At 39.4% G+C, this 15582-nt stretch overlaps 1 protein-coding gene across 3 annotated transcripts in view; it reads left to right on the top strand.

Moving 5' to 3' along the window:
• SPAG6 (sperm associated antigen 6) overlaps positions 1–15582 on the top strand; it is a 50259-nt gene that overhangs the window by 12486 nt on the left and 22191 nt on the right. The window contains exons 3-6 of one of the 3 annotated variants that reach the window (XM_083406605.1): positions 4252–4418; positions 8265–8448; positions 13551–13756; positions 14892–15065. In XM_083406605.1, the coding sequence (XP_083262731.1) occupies positions 4252–4418; positions 8265–8448; positions 13551–13756; positions 14892–15065 (731 nt within the window). The remainder of the gene's footprint in view (positions 1–4251; positions 4419–8264; positions 8449–13550; positions 13757–14891; positions 15066–15582) is intronic. The other 2 variants (XM_083406606.1, XM_083406607.1) reach the window with 2 other exon arrangements.

The raw sequence follows: 15582 nt of genomic DNA on the forward strand, positions 1-15582 counted from the left end.
TGTTGTTTTATGGAGCTTATTGCATTTTGAATTGGATTTCTATCTGTAAAGATTTTCTTTTTTAAGATAGCATTTTGTTTTCCTTTTAACTAGGCTGTTTTAAATGTATATTGCTTACCTTCCTCTATCATGTTTTATTTTGATATTTTGGAAGTGATTTTAATAATAGCAATAGCAGCTGCAATAATAATAATAATAATAATAATAATAGTAATAATAGTAATAATAATAGTAAAGTTATTATTTTTGAAAAGCCTTTCTGGATCAGACTAAGGTCTGCTGAAGATGCCCAGTATTTTGCTTTCAGTGGTGGCCTGCCAAATGCTTACAAATTGGACATGAAGGTGGTTGTCATTTCCTGTTAGTGGTGGTATTCAGAAATATTCTGCTTTTGTAGATGGAGATTTCATTTAGCTAGTTGTTGATAGCCTCAGCCGCCAGGAGTTTTGTTTAATCCTCTAAAAAGTCATTTAAGCCAACGGCCATCATCATATCTTTGGTGCATGTGTGTGAATTCCCTGTGTAGTGTGAAGAAGCATTTTCTTTTTTCTGCCCTGAATCTACTGTAAATTGACTTCATTGGGTGACCTGAGTTCCTGAGTTATGACAGAGGGAGAAAGATTTCTCTCTCCATATTGTTCATAACTTCATAAACTGCTATCATGGCACTTGATTATGCATATAAACTCAAGCTTTAGTTCATATTTGTTCTTTTCATTCAAGTGACTTATTTTCTTCTGCTCAGTAGGGTTTTTAAAAAAAGGAAAAAAGAAAAAGAAAATCAGAAGTACATGTCAGAAGCTGTGGCTGAACACTACCACTGAGTAATTTTGGTATTCTCTCTGGATAGTTTCACTTATCTATGGAACATACTGCTTCAAAAAACCTTGCATCACGCAGTAGGCATACACTAAATCTTTTACACAGGGACTGTGCCATTGTCTAGCTTTGACTCAGCACAAGTGCTGTGAGGGCTACTGTAATTAAGTATATAAATAAACAAGAGTCGCTGAGGGTTGCTTATAATTGCTATCCGAAGGGAATAGATTATAGAGGTTGTTCCCCAGTTAAGTTGTTTCTCATATACGTAGCACAATGTGGTGTTATTCCTTCAGGACATTCTGATGGGCTGATATGACACATACTTAAGTTTTGGACCGCACAATGGAATTTTTGTAACGGGTATTTGCATTTCCTCTTTGATGTAATTGAAACATATTAGCATATGTTTCTATACAGAATTAGACCACCTTTTAAAAATCATTTAGATATTTGGAACACTGTTATCACCACAGTGAGATGAGGTGAGTACTATTCTATTATTAGGTTTCCTAAATTAACTAGGTCTGCACAACCAATTAAATTATTTTTATTGATCATATGCCCTTTGACTAATTAATTCATTTATCAGTTTGAATTAAACATATTTGCACACCACAGACACCAACTGCAGATCCTTTCTGAGATAATGAAGGGAGTTGCATTTTTTAAAAAATGCTCATTAAATTTTAAGGTATTAGTTATTTTAAATTTAAAATTTTGTTTTCAAAATATTCAGTGTAATGCTGAGATCTAGAAGCTTAACATTAAAAAAATAATCATGATGTTACAACAGGTCTCACATGTCCTTGGAACATCTCCAGATAGTTCACAGTGACAACCTTTGTTTAGGGCTTAGTGCTCCCTACCTAAGCCCATTGACATGTTTTCTGTGAACAAAGTCATTTTACATTGGTTTCCTGTAATTTATCATAAACTGCCAAGCAGCTCATGGCCCATAGTGGTTGGGTAAACTAGGTTATTTTAGGGTAGTGGCTGCAAGATAGCTAAGGTAAATTGGTGGGCTCATATTTAAGACTGTTAACACAGATGAACTGCCTTTTAAAATCGCTAAAGGACAAATTTTCTCACCCTTTTGTTTGTGGGTGGGTAAGATGGGAATTTAGATTTGCATGTGAATACAAATGGAATGTCATACTTATTCCAGATTAATTACCACAATGTACAACGGTGCAGTCTTATGCATATTGGGTACATGTGTCTTTAGAACACCTGTGCTTTATTATTTTCTTAACATTTTACTGAATTTTGTTGTTGTATTTTACATTATTTTGCATATTTTATTATGTATTGTCCTGGGAATGTTTTTTTGGGTGGGTGGGATGGGAATGCTTAAAATAGATAATTTATTTGAGTAAGTACAGGCTTACTTTACAAAAGACTAGAGCAAAAAAAAGAAGGCGGAGGTCAATAAGACCAAAATTGCTGATTAAATTACATTGTTTTGAAAGGGCAGTACTTTCATTCTGGGAGCAATGTGGTTACTGCTTCCTTTTGACTCCATCCCATAATGCTCTGCTGACATTAGGACGTGAAATTCACATGGGACATTGCTCCTTATTCCCAGACTAAAATGTAGTATTGGCATGGAAAGTCACCATGGTGCCAACTCTTCCCACATGCAAACATTTCTGTTCCAGTGTTACTGGTACAGCATGGGAAGTGACCACAGAGAAAAAGCCGATAGCCTCCTCTTCTCATACAAGAACCAGTTGTAATCCTCTTGAGTTAATGCAGATCTCCATTTTGAGATCTCCATTTTTCTAATCCTCTTCTTTCCCCACCCTCAATGATTTTAAGCTAGTTCTCTCTGCTTCCAAACATTTTAAATTTTACACCTGTCATTCAAATACAGTGTGTTTGGGGGAGGGTGAGCATCTTGCTGATTGACAATAGAGGTTGTCATTCAACAACAGATTCAGACAAGGACTTTCTCAGAGGATAGAAGTCTACCCACTCAAGCTGATATTGCACAAAGCTGTTTGGAATTCCTACGTGGCAGCTCCCTCTCCAGAGCCAGCTGGTTGTGTTCAGCAGGAGCCATGGGAAGTGGTGACCTTTCTTGGGTGCCCCAAGAAATTTGCAGCTGTGTGCCAAAGAGTTGAGTTTTGCATGTCAGCAGCTGCACACCACCAGGTGGCCATGGGCAAGAAGCGGGCACAGGCAAATTTCAGACCACTGTGGTGTACCCAGTGGAAACTGGTTTTCGTGAGGTGATGTGTGGGTTTCTTCAGCTCTTTTCCTAAGGCAAATAGCGTCAACGAAGGGAGGAGACAGCCCCATTTTTGGGATTGCAGTAGTTCCAACACTGAAGGTGGCATTTGCTTTGGAGGAAACTTCCCCTTGGGCGCCCTCCTTTCACTATGAGTAGTCGAAACCATATCTGAGATTAGGTGACGGGTCTCTGTGTCCCAGAATGTGACTTTACAGGAAGAGATTAGATCTGGCGCATCTCTTTTTCTAGAAATGAATCACTGGCCAGTGAAAAACTACAAACCGACTGTTGTGTGTGTGTGCTGAAGAAATGTTCTTCATATTGACTAAAAAGCTGACTTAAGCGGTTGGAAGTTTTGCTGGATTTGAAGAATGTGGTAAAGGTTGAGTTTGTTTGTTTGTTTATTATTCAATTTATACCCCACACCTCCTCCAGGGAGCTCAGGGTGGCACATATTATTCCCCTTCCCTGTTTCCCCCCCCATAACAATTGTGTGACTGGCTCAAAGTCACCTGGTAAGCTTCATGACTGAGTGGGGATGTGAATCCTGGTCTCTGGTCTTAGTACAACATTCTAACCACTACACTACACAGTGATCAATCGGATGCCTATGGGAAGCCTGCAAGAACATCATCAGATGGTCTCTTTTGCTTCACCAGCTGCATTTGTGCAATATCAACAAGCCGCATTAGTAGAGTATTAATATCTCAGAAAATTAGTTTAACAATTTAGCAGTATAAAACTGTATCATAGGTTGTGATTACTGTGTCTTTGCATTTTTGTTTTTTTCTTCACCATTATATTCATGCTAACACACACTTTCCCCTAATATATGCATCCTTGTAAACATTGTTTGGGGACATGCCCCACAATTTCAGAGGAAATATGGATTTCAAAGGATGATTCTCATATTGTTTTGGTTCTCATATTGCTTCAAGAAGGGCAAATTAGGTATGTTGGCCTTTAAATGTGAACTGAATTTCTCCCCGATTCCTAATGGTGTTGCCCACTTTGGATGGGTAAAATGTGTACTCCAGGAATGGTTCTTAACACAGAGCTTAGGTTTACTTGCAGCAGATTTCCTTAACATTAGCATTCAGTGTGCTTTATTTTATTTTATTTTTCTCTTTTGAAAGTAGCATTTGATTCGTTTCTCTAATTACTGTGTGGACTTTCCCTCCTTTCTCATAACTCAGGTGTAATGGCTCTGCTGAGGCCGCTCCTATTGGACGTGGTTCCAAATATTCAACAGACAGCTGCTTTGGCCCTTGGGAGACTTGCCAATTATAATGATGACCTGGCAGAAGCTGTAGTTAAGGGAGATATTCTTCCACAGCTCGTGTATTCATTGGCTGAGCAGAATGTAAGGAACTATTATTTTCTTAAAGAAGCCTTTTCTCACTGCCATATGGGGTTAAAATCGTCCGCCTTATATTTATGTTTAATATATGTGCCTGTTTTATGCATATTTTATAGATTGTATACATTATGTTTTTTAATGAAAAACTATTCTGTCTTAATTAGACTCTGTAGATTCATGTTTTGTCATTGCCACAACATATAAGCATTGATCCCTCTTGATAGAAGGTGCCCATAATTGTAATTTAATGACCCTTTTAAAAAAAAGGAAAAGGAAAAGATTTTATTCTTACTTCATTAGCTGAAGTATATTACTGGTAATTTTATTTCCTGAACTGTTTAATGAAGTGATGGCATGGAGAAGGTTGTTTTATAAATGAAATAATTGGGAAAAAAACACCCAGTAATTAGCTGTTTGTTAACAATGACTGACTAAAATGCATGTAAGACTAAATTTTGTAGCATAAATGATACCACAACACATGAGAGTCTAGAAACCCTTAGCAGTGTAATATCAAATGTATTTGTGTTTGAGTAGCAAAATATTTTTAAAAACTTTTATATTTGCTGATAAATAGGTTGTATTATATAGTCAAGTAGTTCAATCATTTTGATCTTCTTGAAATAGTGTAAAACATGCATGGCATTTGTGACACGGTGTAGGTCTTGCACCAGATTGCTGGGGTACATGCATCCTCCGGCTATTTCTTTTTTTAAAGACCAGCTCAATGAAGTTGACAGAAAAGGGGCTTAAAGACCTGTTACAATCTTTCCCAACCTTGTACCCTCCAGATCTTGTTGTACTTCAGCTCACATTAGCCCCTGTTGGCATGACCAATAATCAGGGATGATAGGAGTTGTAGTCTTAGGGTTTCCAGGTTCCAACCTGGTGTTGGATGCCATGTCTTTTAAAATCACTAGCAAAGCATCAGGCAGGGCAGCTACGTCTTGCTTGTACAGTCCTTGGTTTTCTCATCCTCGCCCTTTTGCTGCTTGCATAGAATCCTGCTTGTTCCTGCTCTCTTCTCCTTTAAACAAGGACCCTCTTTGGAATCTAGAATTCCTTATATAAGCTGTGCTTTCTGGCTATACTTACCATATTTTCCTATCAGTGAACTAATAACTTCCCTTTGGAACCAAGAATACTCTAGAATGAATGAAGTACCGAACATGGTATTTCTCACATCTCTGCAGTGTTTTAGCTAAATTTGTGTGCTTATTGTCTGATCTTACGTTGTCTTCTGTTTTTCTGTAAAAAAAATTCTCTGCCAAAAATGCTCAGTTTTGCCCTGAGCTATAAAAACATTCTCACTAGTGAATCTTTTCTTCTGCTTGTTACTCAGATAAATGGTTCCTTAGGAAGATAGCTGGTGAGATTGAAAATCTCTCTATGGTAAACAGACCCTGAAAAAGGGGTGCACAGACTTTGCATCAGTACCAGCTGCTTGGGCATAAATGGTTTCATGGTTTGGCATAAAATGTGGCAGCAGAGTGGCAGCTATTAAAGTCTCAGCACTGATGTGAAATTTGGTTAGTCTTATTTTTTCTCCAATGCTAAAAGTTATCCCTGAGCTGGCTCTGAGTGTGTGAAGTATGTTGGTGCAGTGACATCAGCCCCTGGGTCTGTGACGCTTTGTAATGTGTATTATTTCAGAAGTAGTTCATTTTGAATAATAATAATGGATTCAGTCCTTTGGGAGTTCAGCTGTGCAGGCACCAGTGAAATGAATGGGAATTGCATAGATAGGCCTCCCTGCAGATTTTACCAACCAATATTAAAAAGCCTTTGAAACACAGCCTCCTGCTTAAAACATAATTATTTGAAAGTAATAATATGCATGCTCTGATGCACATACAAGTACTTGCTAATAATAATGTTGGCACTCTTAAACTGTTGTCCTCTGAGCAGCCATCAACATTTTGCAATGTTTTATAGCCAGTCTTTGTAGTATTGGTGTTTGACATGCAGCAACTGCTGACAGGGTTTATTTTTTCCTGTTTCAAGATCAAGGTCTATTCACACTGACCATTCTTACGGTATTTTCTCATTATTTTTAAAAGTAGGAGTCTTGTTTAGATAGTATCTTTCTCATATGCAAGCCTTGCACAATTCTTTGCAATATGTGTGCATGGACAGCAACTAGGCAAATCTTTTCAGGGGTGCTGATGACCTGCTGAGGCCTAGTTGCACCACAACCTCAAAATCACACCCTCTCACTTTCCTGGTTCAGCCCTCACAATCTGTAAAGTGGGTTCCATCCTTTTAGTCATTCTCACCTCTTTGTGTATGCATCTGTTGAAACAGGCCTGTGCAGAGAGGGCGATGTAGCTGGGTACACTTGCCCCAGGCCTTGGAGGGCTAAGCTGGCCAGGTTCCCCCGCTGCTTTTTTGTTTGAGTTCATAACTTTATTCCAACAAGACTCCCACCTTGGGCCTCAGGCAAGCTCTGCATGGGCCTGTGTTGAAATGGTGGAGCTTGTCCACCTTTTACCACACAGATTTCCAGTACGTACTGTCATACCTCGGAAGTTGAACGGAATCTGTTCCAGAAGTCCACTTGACTTCCGAAACTTTTGGAAACCAAAGCGCAGCGTCTGATTGGCTGCAGGAAGCGCCTGCAGCCAATTGGAGGCCACGGAAGCCATGTCGGACATTTGGCTTCCAAAAGAACGGTCAAAAACCGGAACACTCACTTCTGGTTTTTGATTGTTCGGGAGCTGAGGTACAACTGTATAGCAGGATGACAGGGGAAGTCAGCTGTGACTTTGCCCTGGTTCAGGCACAATACAACTGGCCCCAACCATTTTATGCGATAGAGAAATGGACCCTCGCCTCGGGAGGCGTTGTGGTTCCCCCACAGTACCCATCATTTTAAACAGCTGGTGGAAGGGAGGAGTCATACCCTCCAATGTGTTGCAGCGGGAAACTGGAACACCCATCTTCTGGGGCTCACTCACTGCGTGAGTCACATGACCTGTTCGAGAGCACGACACCCCCAAAATGTTCATTTTTGGGCACCATGCTCTTATGCAACAGCACAGCCCCCAAAGCGGGATGTCCAGTTGAGGGGTCTGGAGGAGCTTGTGTTCACTCTCCCAGCACATGAAAGAACTGGAGTATCTGACTCCTGAGTATCTGTTTTCCTTTAAAAACACCGCCAGTGCTTTACTTCAAACCAGCAGTTTGTTCATACTTTTACTCCGAGTTATAGATGGGTCCTGAGAACGAACAGTCTGTTGGATAGTCCCTTCAAAGCACAGATAGGTTGCTGTTTGGGGAATATTGCTTGGCTGTAATAAAGTATACGGACATGACTGTGGCTTGTGGGAGGGGAGAGGGAGGTTCTGCTTGGCTTCTACAGGGCGAACCACAATGTAGCATCCTGGGGGAAGCAGGGTTGCACTTTTAGCTTAAAGTTTCCTAACCTGCTAGGACGTTCAAAGACCAGTTTAGTCATCTGCTGCATATCGAATGTATCTCTAGAGACCTCGCAAGAGCATGCTGTAAAATTTCCTACATAGGAAGCTGCCTTCCCTCAAACTCAGTATTGTCTGCCCTCCAGGATTTTAGACTGGAGCTTCTCCCAGCCCAGCTGGAGATTGAAATGGGACCTTCTGCATGCAAAGCAGCTACTCTGCCCCTGACCTCTGGCCCTTTCCCAAATATACTCCCTTTGTATATACAGTATTCTCACAGTGAAAAATACGCCAGAAAGCCCCTCATGTGTGATAGGAACAAATTGCTCAACTTGTATAAAATCATTTAGTGCAAAGTTTTTCTGTCTTGCAAGACCTTAGAAAAACCCTCAGATAATGGCAGTGTATTCTCCTCTCCCTGATGCTTCTGCAGCGCTTCTACAAGAAAGCAGCTGCGTTTGTATTGCGAGCAGTTGGAAAACATTCTCCCCAGCTAGCCCAGGCGATAGTGGACTGTGGAGCACTAGACACGCTGGTCATCTGCTTGGAGGATTTTGACCCTGGAGTAAAGGAAGCTGCGTCCTGGGCCCTCGGCTATATCGCGAGGCACAATGCAGGTAACAGCATTCCTAACGTTTGAGAATGTTTTTGTGTGTGCTAACATGGTGACAACTGTCAGAGGGGACACAGAAAGCAGCGTGGTAGCAGCTCCTTTACTGCCAAATAAGCAGGTAGCAGGCCAAGCAACATCCATTGAAGCTTTCTGGGATAGCATGTCTCAGATGCGATATTAGCAGATAAGAGCTATTGTAGCATAATGGATAAGAGAGTTCAAATTTTGCCTTAAAATCGAATATGGGGATATTAATGCTGACCCACCTTGCAGAATTGTTGGCAGGAACACAGAGTTAATGCAGGCAAAATTATTTGAACACTCAAAAAAGTGCCATATAAATCGGGAGTGAGGGAAGAATTAAGGGAGGCAGTAATGAAACCACAAGCACTACTTCCTAAATCTCCCACTAGTATCTAGTGATTATAGCTCTGTGGGCGGGGCGTAATTACAGTTTCCAGGACTCTTTGGAGAGGAGTCCAGTGCTTTAAATGTATGGTGTGGATCTGCCCATAATCACAACTGCTTTGTTATAGAGTTTCTAGGCCATATTTATTTATGTATTTGCAAGAATATTTACAAACTGCCAACTCACAAATAATATTTGTGAGGTAGAGCAGAGGTAGAGAATCTGGTTTGTGGTCCAGATTCTTATCTTCCCCACTACCATCCCCCTACAGGACAAGGGCCAGCCACCTGTCAATCACCTGACATTTGAATGATGAGAGCACCTGTGTGATTTGGGGGGCTTGCAAAGGCCCATAACCCATGCAGAGGCCCAATACAGATCCCTGAGCCCTGGGGAGCTGCTGTTCCTCCTGCTTGCTCTCATTGCCTGTTCACCTGCCCTCTTCAAGCATGCAGAGACAAGACTGAGGAGGTGAAGCAGCAACATCCCCTATCCTGTTCTTTCCCTCTGGAGTGGTTGTGTGGATTGGGCTTAGAGGGAGAGGGCATGTCAATTGGCAGTGGGGCTGGAAGCAAAGAGGAGGTGGGCCTACCCAGAAAGGTGTCCCAAGGATCGGCCTCCCAAGCCTAGAACTAGCTGTAGAACAATATGCTAATAGCTAGCAAATATCCATATATATATAAGACCTGTGCTCCCTGTTTCCTCTCTGCCAACTTCCCTTTAAGTATGTTTAGAAACCAGAAACAACCAAGTGATTTTTTTTTAAAAAGCGTAGAATTATACTTACATCCTTGGCCATATTTTTCAAATCTTCCACTAAATTATCAGAATAATTTGTTTTCCAAATCACAGAAAGCTTGCATGACAATGCTCCTGAATAAACTGGAGGGAAAATAATGGCTTACGAAAAAGAAAAAAGAGAGCAAGATTTATTTAGGAAAAACCAGACATATAGGAAAATAAAGGAAATGTTGAATAGATTTCTAACATGTACACTATCCTAGTTTAGACGGTGAAGACTAGAAGACAGGGGAAAATACTTGTTACAAAGAGTTCGTAAATTACCAGAGCATGCTTCTAGAGAGCTATGCCTCTTCTCCTCTCATGAAGCAATTGTAGATTCAGACACGCAGAGAACCTGTGTCCATGGAAACAGTAATACATAGCAAACAAAATGGACCACACAGCCGATCAGGAAATCCTCTCTCATACGGATCACAGTCTTTGATTCTGAATGACATCAGACCTTGTGGGGCTGAGCCAAACCACAAACCACTTTTCTGAAGTGCTCCAATTAACAGTGGACAATCAATATGCAGATGGTTGCAGGTAAGAATTAGAAAGCGAACTGAAGTCTGATCAGTACAAACAGTGGTACTGGAATCCTAGTGGGTAGTAAAGCATACCTTGGAGTTTAAAGGAAGACATTTACAATGGTGTTAAGGGGTTTCCAGATGTATCTTGACCATCTTAGTGTGTACTTCCCAATCTTCTGAACTAATGTTGATTTTAGCATTCAAGATGGAAATCCAAGATAGCCACAGTTTTGGTGATGCAATAAAACCAGAGGAACCTGCAACAAAATGTTGCCGTGTATTCCTGGTGCGCCTCCTTGGCTAGCCTGGAGCAGTGGTCTCATTCTTAGCTGTGGGGGAGCAGGGAGATTTTCAGGAGGGGAACAGGAGAATAGGATACTGTACATTGCCCCGCTTTCCACCACATTGAGGTCTTCCCTATTGTGCCATAGCATTGGAGGGATCAGGTTTTCAGGTTTCACTGCAAGCTCCAGACCTAAGCATTACATAGCAGTGGGTGGAGTTCTAGAGAAAATTCCTGTATGTTTCAAGGAGGGGAGATTTTTAACCTCCCAGCTCCCATCATACCAAGCCTAATCCACTCCTCCAAGATTTTTTACTATAAATTCTTAAGAGCTTGAACATGCATGTTTCTTGTCTCCCTCCCTCCACCTCCAGATAACATGTTTTTCCTTCACTGACACATAAACATTATGTACACCCTGGAAGCTTGTAGATCCTAATCAGACAATGTTTGTTTTAAATTTTAACTTACACGTTTATATACTTCTACAACGCCAGGGTTTTTTTAATATATAAAAAATTGCTGGCTTACTCTTGCATGACCCCATTTCGCTTTCTGACAGGCATTTGACCTCCTAAGTTGACTCTTACAGAGAATGATACAATCTGATTTATAATATATATATTTCCCTTGTATCACCTCACATAGGTCTTCCATCTGCTCCCTTTATTTAAACTTAACATTCTTTGTTCAGAACCCTTCTGTGCCTTTCCCCTGAACTAGAATTAATTCCCATAGCCTAATTCTTTTTTAAAAAATCCCTCCACCACCATCCCCTTCTTCATTTAGGTTGTGGGTGTTGGAGTGAAATAGTGTTGTTTCTGGAGTGTGATAAACAATGCAAACTCTATATAGTATTCATTTTCTGAGAAAGGGAAAATAAGCTTTTATACATAAACATGCATGTACCTTAACTTATGACAGAGCTCTTCAAATCTGAAAATGTAAATGAAAATATTTTCAATATTTGGTATGAAGATGAGATCATATTCATTATGTTTTATCTACAAGTTGGCTTGACACACGGGGAAAAGAGGGAAGTCACAAGTCAGATATCTCTTCAGATAACCCTATAGTATTTAACAGCAACATACTAAAAGAGCAACAATTCAAGCAAAGGCCTATTAATTAAATGTGCTGGCCTATTAGCTTAAGATCCTTTTTAGATTTTTGTTTGGATTGTTCAGTTTCGTTGTTGTATAGGTATCATATTTAAGTTCCAAACCTACTTCTCCTTGTTCAATGTAAAACGTAGTTTCTAAGAAGTGGGGAAAATATTTCAGTAGAATGTTTTGTTTTATTTATGAACTTTCCTTACCAGCATCCAGTCCATTGGGATGAAATTTCACTGTTAAGTCTTAGGACTAGACTATGATAGGTTGTTCAGAATGTTGCATTTTTCAGTAAGTTATGCTATAAAAGCAAACAGACCAATATGCATCTATTGCAATATTAGGCAATAGAAAAATATTTTGAGTTTTATGACAAATGCAAAATAGTCAAGTATGTTGTAAATAAAATGCAGGCTTCATATTGACCTATGTATTTGATCTTAAGTACGATCCTGAATATAGTGCAGTAGACTTTCGTACTTCAGCCCATAAGAGCAGTATCAATGGTCAACTAAATTTAACAGCAAATTAAGAATGCTGTTTTTGTGCCATTATAGGTGCAAAATTCAATACCATCAGTCAGATTTTTAATGATTGTAGCCAATGGCTGTTACTATATTAATAATACAAAACCAAATAAGAACATCCAAGAGTAAATTTAAAAACTTTCAGGACTGCAGATTATCAAACCTTTAAATTATAAAATTCACCAATTTATTTAGATTTAGCTGTATCAAACCCTGTTTCTCATGTGGAGGACTGGAGCATTGTGGCTGAATGGTGCTCTTTAGTAACTATCTATATAATAATAAAATATATAAATTATGCCATGAGCAAGCACATCAGTGGAGAATCCAAGTTTGTGGTTATAACACGGTGATTGGGAAAGTTCCACTGAAGGCTTTGATTGATGGACTGTAAATGCAAAATCAAAGTTGAATCCTTGAATTACAACAGCTATTTGTTGCCATGGCAGTGTAAGGCAGGTTAAATGTTAAAGATAAGAGAGTATGTGCATAACAAGGAGAGGACCTAACAAAACCTTATTTAAGAACCTATAATAGCCCATTTGAAATTAATGGGGTTTGTGTTCATTTTTCATCATCTCCAAAAATAGCCCTTGTTCTATTCCATGCATTTGCTATCCCGCAATTTTCTACTTCAGTACTGAAGCTAATGACAAATATGTGGAGGGAGGGTAATGAATTTCTGCTATAACAGTACGCTGACTATATCAGTTAATTGTGGGTTCTTGGGTTAAGATGCAAGCAACTGGCCATGGCAGCTTAATGCAACTGTCTGTTGCAGTGATTTAATGTAGGGAAAGACGGTTATTGGTAGTTTACTGATGAGGAATGCGCTGTTGAAAGAAAGAAAGAAAGAAAGAAAGAAAGAAAGAGCATTTTGATGTCCAAAATTAGCAAGCCAGATTTTGCAGTGGAGTATACTATTATATATAGATTTCTTCTTCTTTTTAAAAATTGAGTGCATTTATTTAGGCATGTTATTTTTTTGCTTCGTACACGAATGGGGATTAATGCCATCTAAATTAGCTTTGTGGGAGAGGGGGACACGTTTTGGCATTTTGGCTTTTCTTTATTGTTAGCTGTGCAGAAACTGCTTGCCTATTGATCAGTGCCCCAACAGTCAGGGCTTAAACAGCTGACATCTGCTTACTCTTTTTAAACACACACACACACACACACACACACCACACACACACACACGGTAACGAAGCCATTTCAGCCTAATCTACCTCAAATGTGTACATGTAAATGGAGGTCCATCTATTGACCTGTATTCTTTTCAGCCAAGGATTGGTCCACATGGTTTATGAAACTAGGAGGGCTGATTTGAAATGCAGATGTCAAGGCACTGAAGTACACCCTCCCCTCTCCCCCTCCTGCTGTATCTGTCAGGGTGAAAAATGGCTTGCACAAGGGTCAGTCACCCATACTCGCTTAATTACTTTCATTGGACCAACAGAACTGTCACAGGCTGTGGTGGATGCTGGAGCCATTCCTCTCTTAGTCCTCTGTATCCAGGAGCCAGAGATTGCTTTGAGAAGGATTGCAGCTTCCGCGCTCAGTGATGTTTCAAAGCATTCTCCGGAGTTAGCACAGACGGTTGTGGACGCGGGGGCAATTGCTCACTTGGCTCAGATGATCCTCAACCCCGATGCCAAACTAAAGGTACTTTTCAAACTATTTCCCCCCTTCTCATGACATGGAACCCATTTTCAGCTGTGATGGCGTGTTGAGAAAAAAACGTATTAATCTAAATGTTGGATTCTAAAGGACTCTTATCCCAAAAGACACATTGCTAACTTGACTATTGGTAACAATACATAGAGATCCGGCTGCTTTTCATGTGACTTCTGTATACATAGTGGAAATAACTGGTGGGAAAGGAGTGAACCCACTCACCTTTAAATGTTGAGATTATTTGGTTTCTAATCAGCAGTACATATTCAGATATCTGTGACAATTATCTCAAGGGCTAGTCCAAGGTATAGTGGTATTTTCTTTATATTTGAAACCTTCCTAACATTGATTCAAAAGGTCTAATATATAGTGTGAAGTGTTATAATGGTGTTCTTAAAATGGTAATTCTGCATTCTTAAGCACATGCATTTGGTCATAGTTTCATTTTTTTTAGTGGTACTTGGTTCCTACTAAATCAGCTGAGAAACTCATAATTTTCTTTTTTACTGTTTAATTTCATAGCTATTTTCTACAGAAAATCATGACACAATAAACTGGATAGTTATTTAAAGGACCTCAACTTCCTTTGTCTTTTTAATAATATGGTGTTTTATGCCAATTAACAGCAAATGGCATTTTCCACATGCATGTTTAATTAAAATAGTTTTTTTTAAAGTTGTTATTTCAGATATTAAAATTTAAATTATAACAGCTGATGAAAAATTGTGGGGTCTGTACTTTGTAACTTAAAAGAAAAAAGCAGTTACTTCATGTGTAATGCTTGAGACCAATAAACTGCATGTCTTCTGTTTTGAATTTCTTGTAGCATGAGTGCATTTTCTTCCACTCTGATTCCATATTTTATTTACTCAAAACTAGCCCCTCTGAACTTAATGAGACTTTCTTTAAGTAAATGTGTTTTTCTTGATAATTATGTTTTCTTTGTTTGTTGCTGTTACACTAGGAGGACTGTGAGTTTTGTAAAAGTTGTGGGTGGTTTCATTCTTTCACAGCATGAGAGGAAGTTTTCTTTCTTTTTTATTGTTCTATATGTGTGTGTGTCTGCGTCTGTAAAGTGTTTGCCCAATAAGCCATTTATAAAACAATCCTTCCTATTTACCAGCGTCAGGTGCTCTCAGCTCTCAGCCAGATAGCAAAGCATTCTGTGGATCTGGCAGAAATGGTGGTTGAAGCAGAAATTTTCCCTGTTGTACTCACATGCCTGAAGGACTCGGATGAATATGTCAAGAAAAATGCTGCAACTCTAATTAGAGAGATAGCAAGGCATACGCCTGAGGTAAAACCTTGAGAATGCAAATACAAGGTCATGTTATTAGTGTGTATACTTTAAATAAATGTTGAAAATTCCCAGTATTATTCTGTCATTAGGCAAAGAGAAAAGCTCTGTGGAATTTCCATTGGTGGAAAAAAAAAGAGAGGAAATGTTTGTTGCTGTTATTGAATGTGTTTGGAATACAAATAGGGAAATGGGCAAAATAGGCTTTCCTTGCTTGTGGGTTTCATTATGGAGAGTATTCTTAACGTTTAGGACACAAAGGAGAGTGTAGGGAAGGCAATTATGAAGTGCGTTTTTTCTTAAACTACCATTCAACACACAGATAAGTGCTGTTAAGATCTCTCAAATCAATAGATTTATGCATGTTTCAGGGTGCATTGAAGTGTGGCCCCTCAGTTTTTGCGACGTGGCCCCTTCAGGATGTCCAGTCAGTGTGAAATCCATTTTTAAATGTGCTGCCCTAGCAAGATACTAATACTTACATTACCTTTAAAATGCTTATTGTATACTGATGTGA

This window comes from Podarcis tiliguerta, assembly GCF_965153285.1.
Source record: "Podarcis tiliguerta genome assembly, chromosome: 12".
In the NCBI taxonomy this organism is placed as follows: Eukaryota; Metazoa; Chordata; class Lepidosauria; order Squamata; family Lacertidae; genus Podarcis; species Podarcis tiliguerta.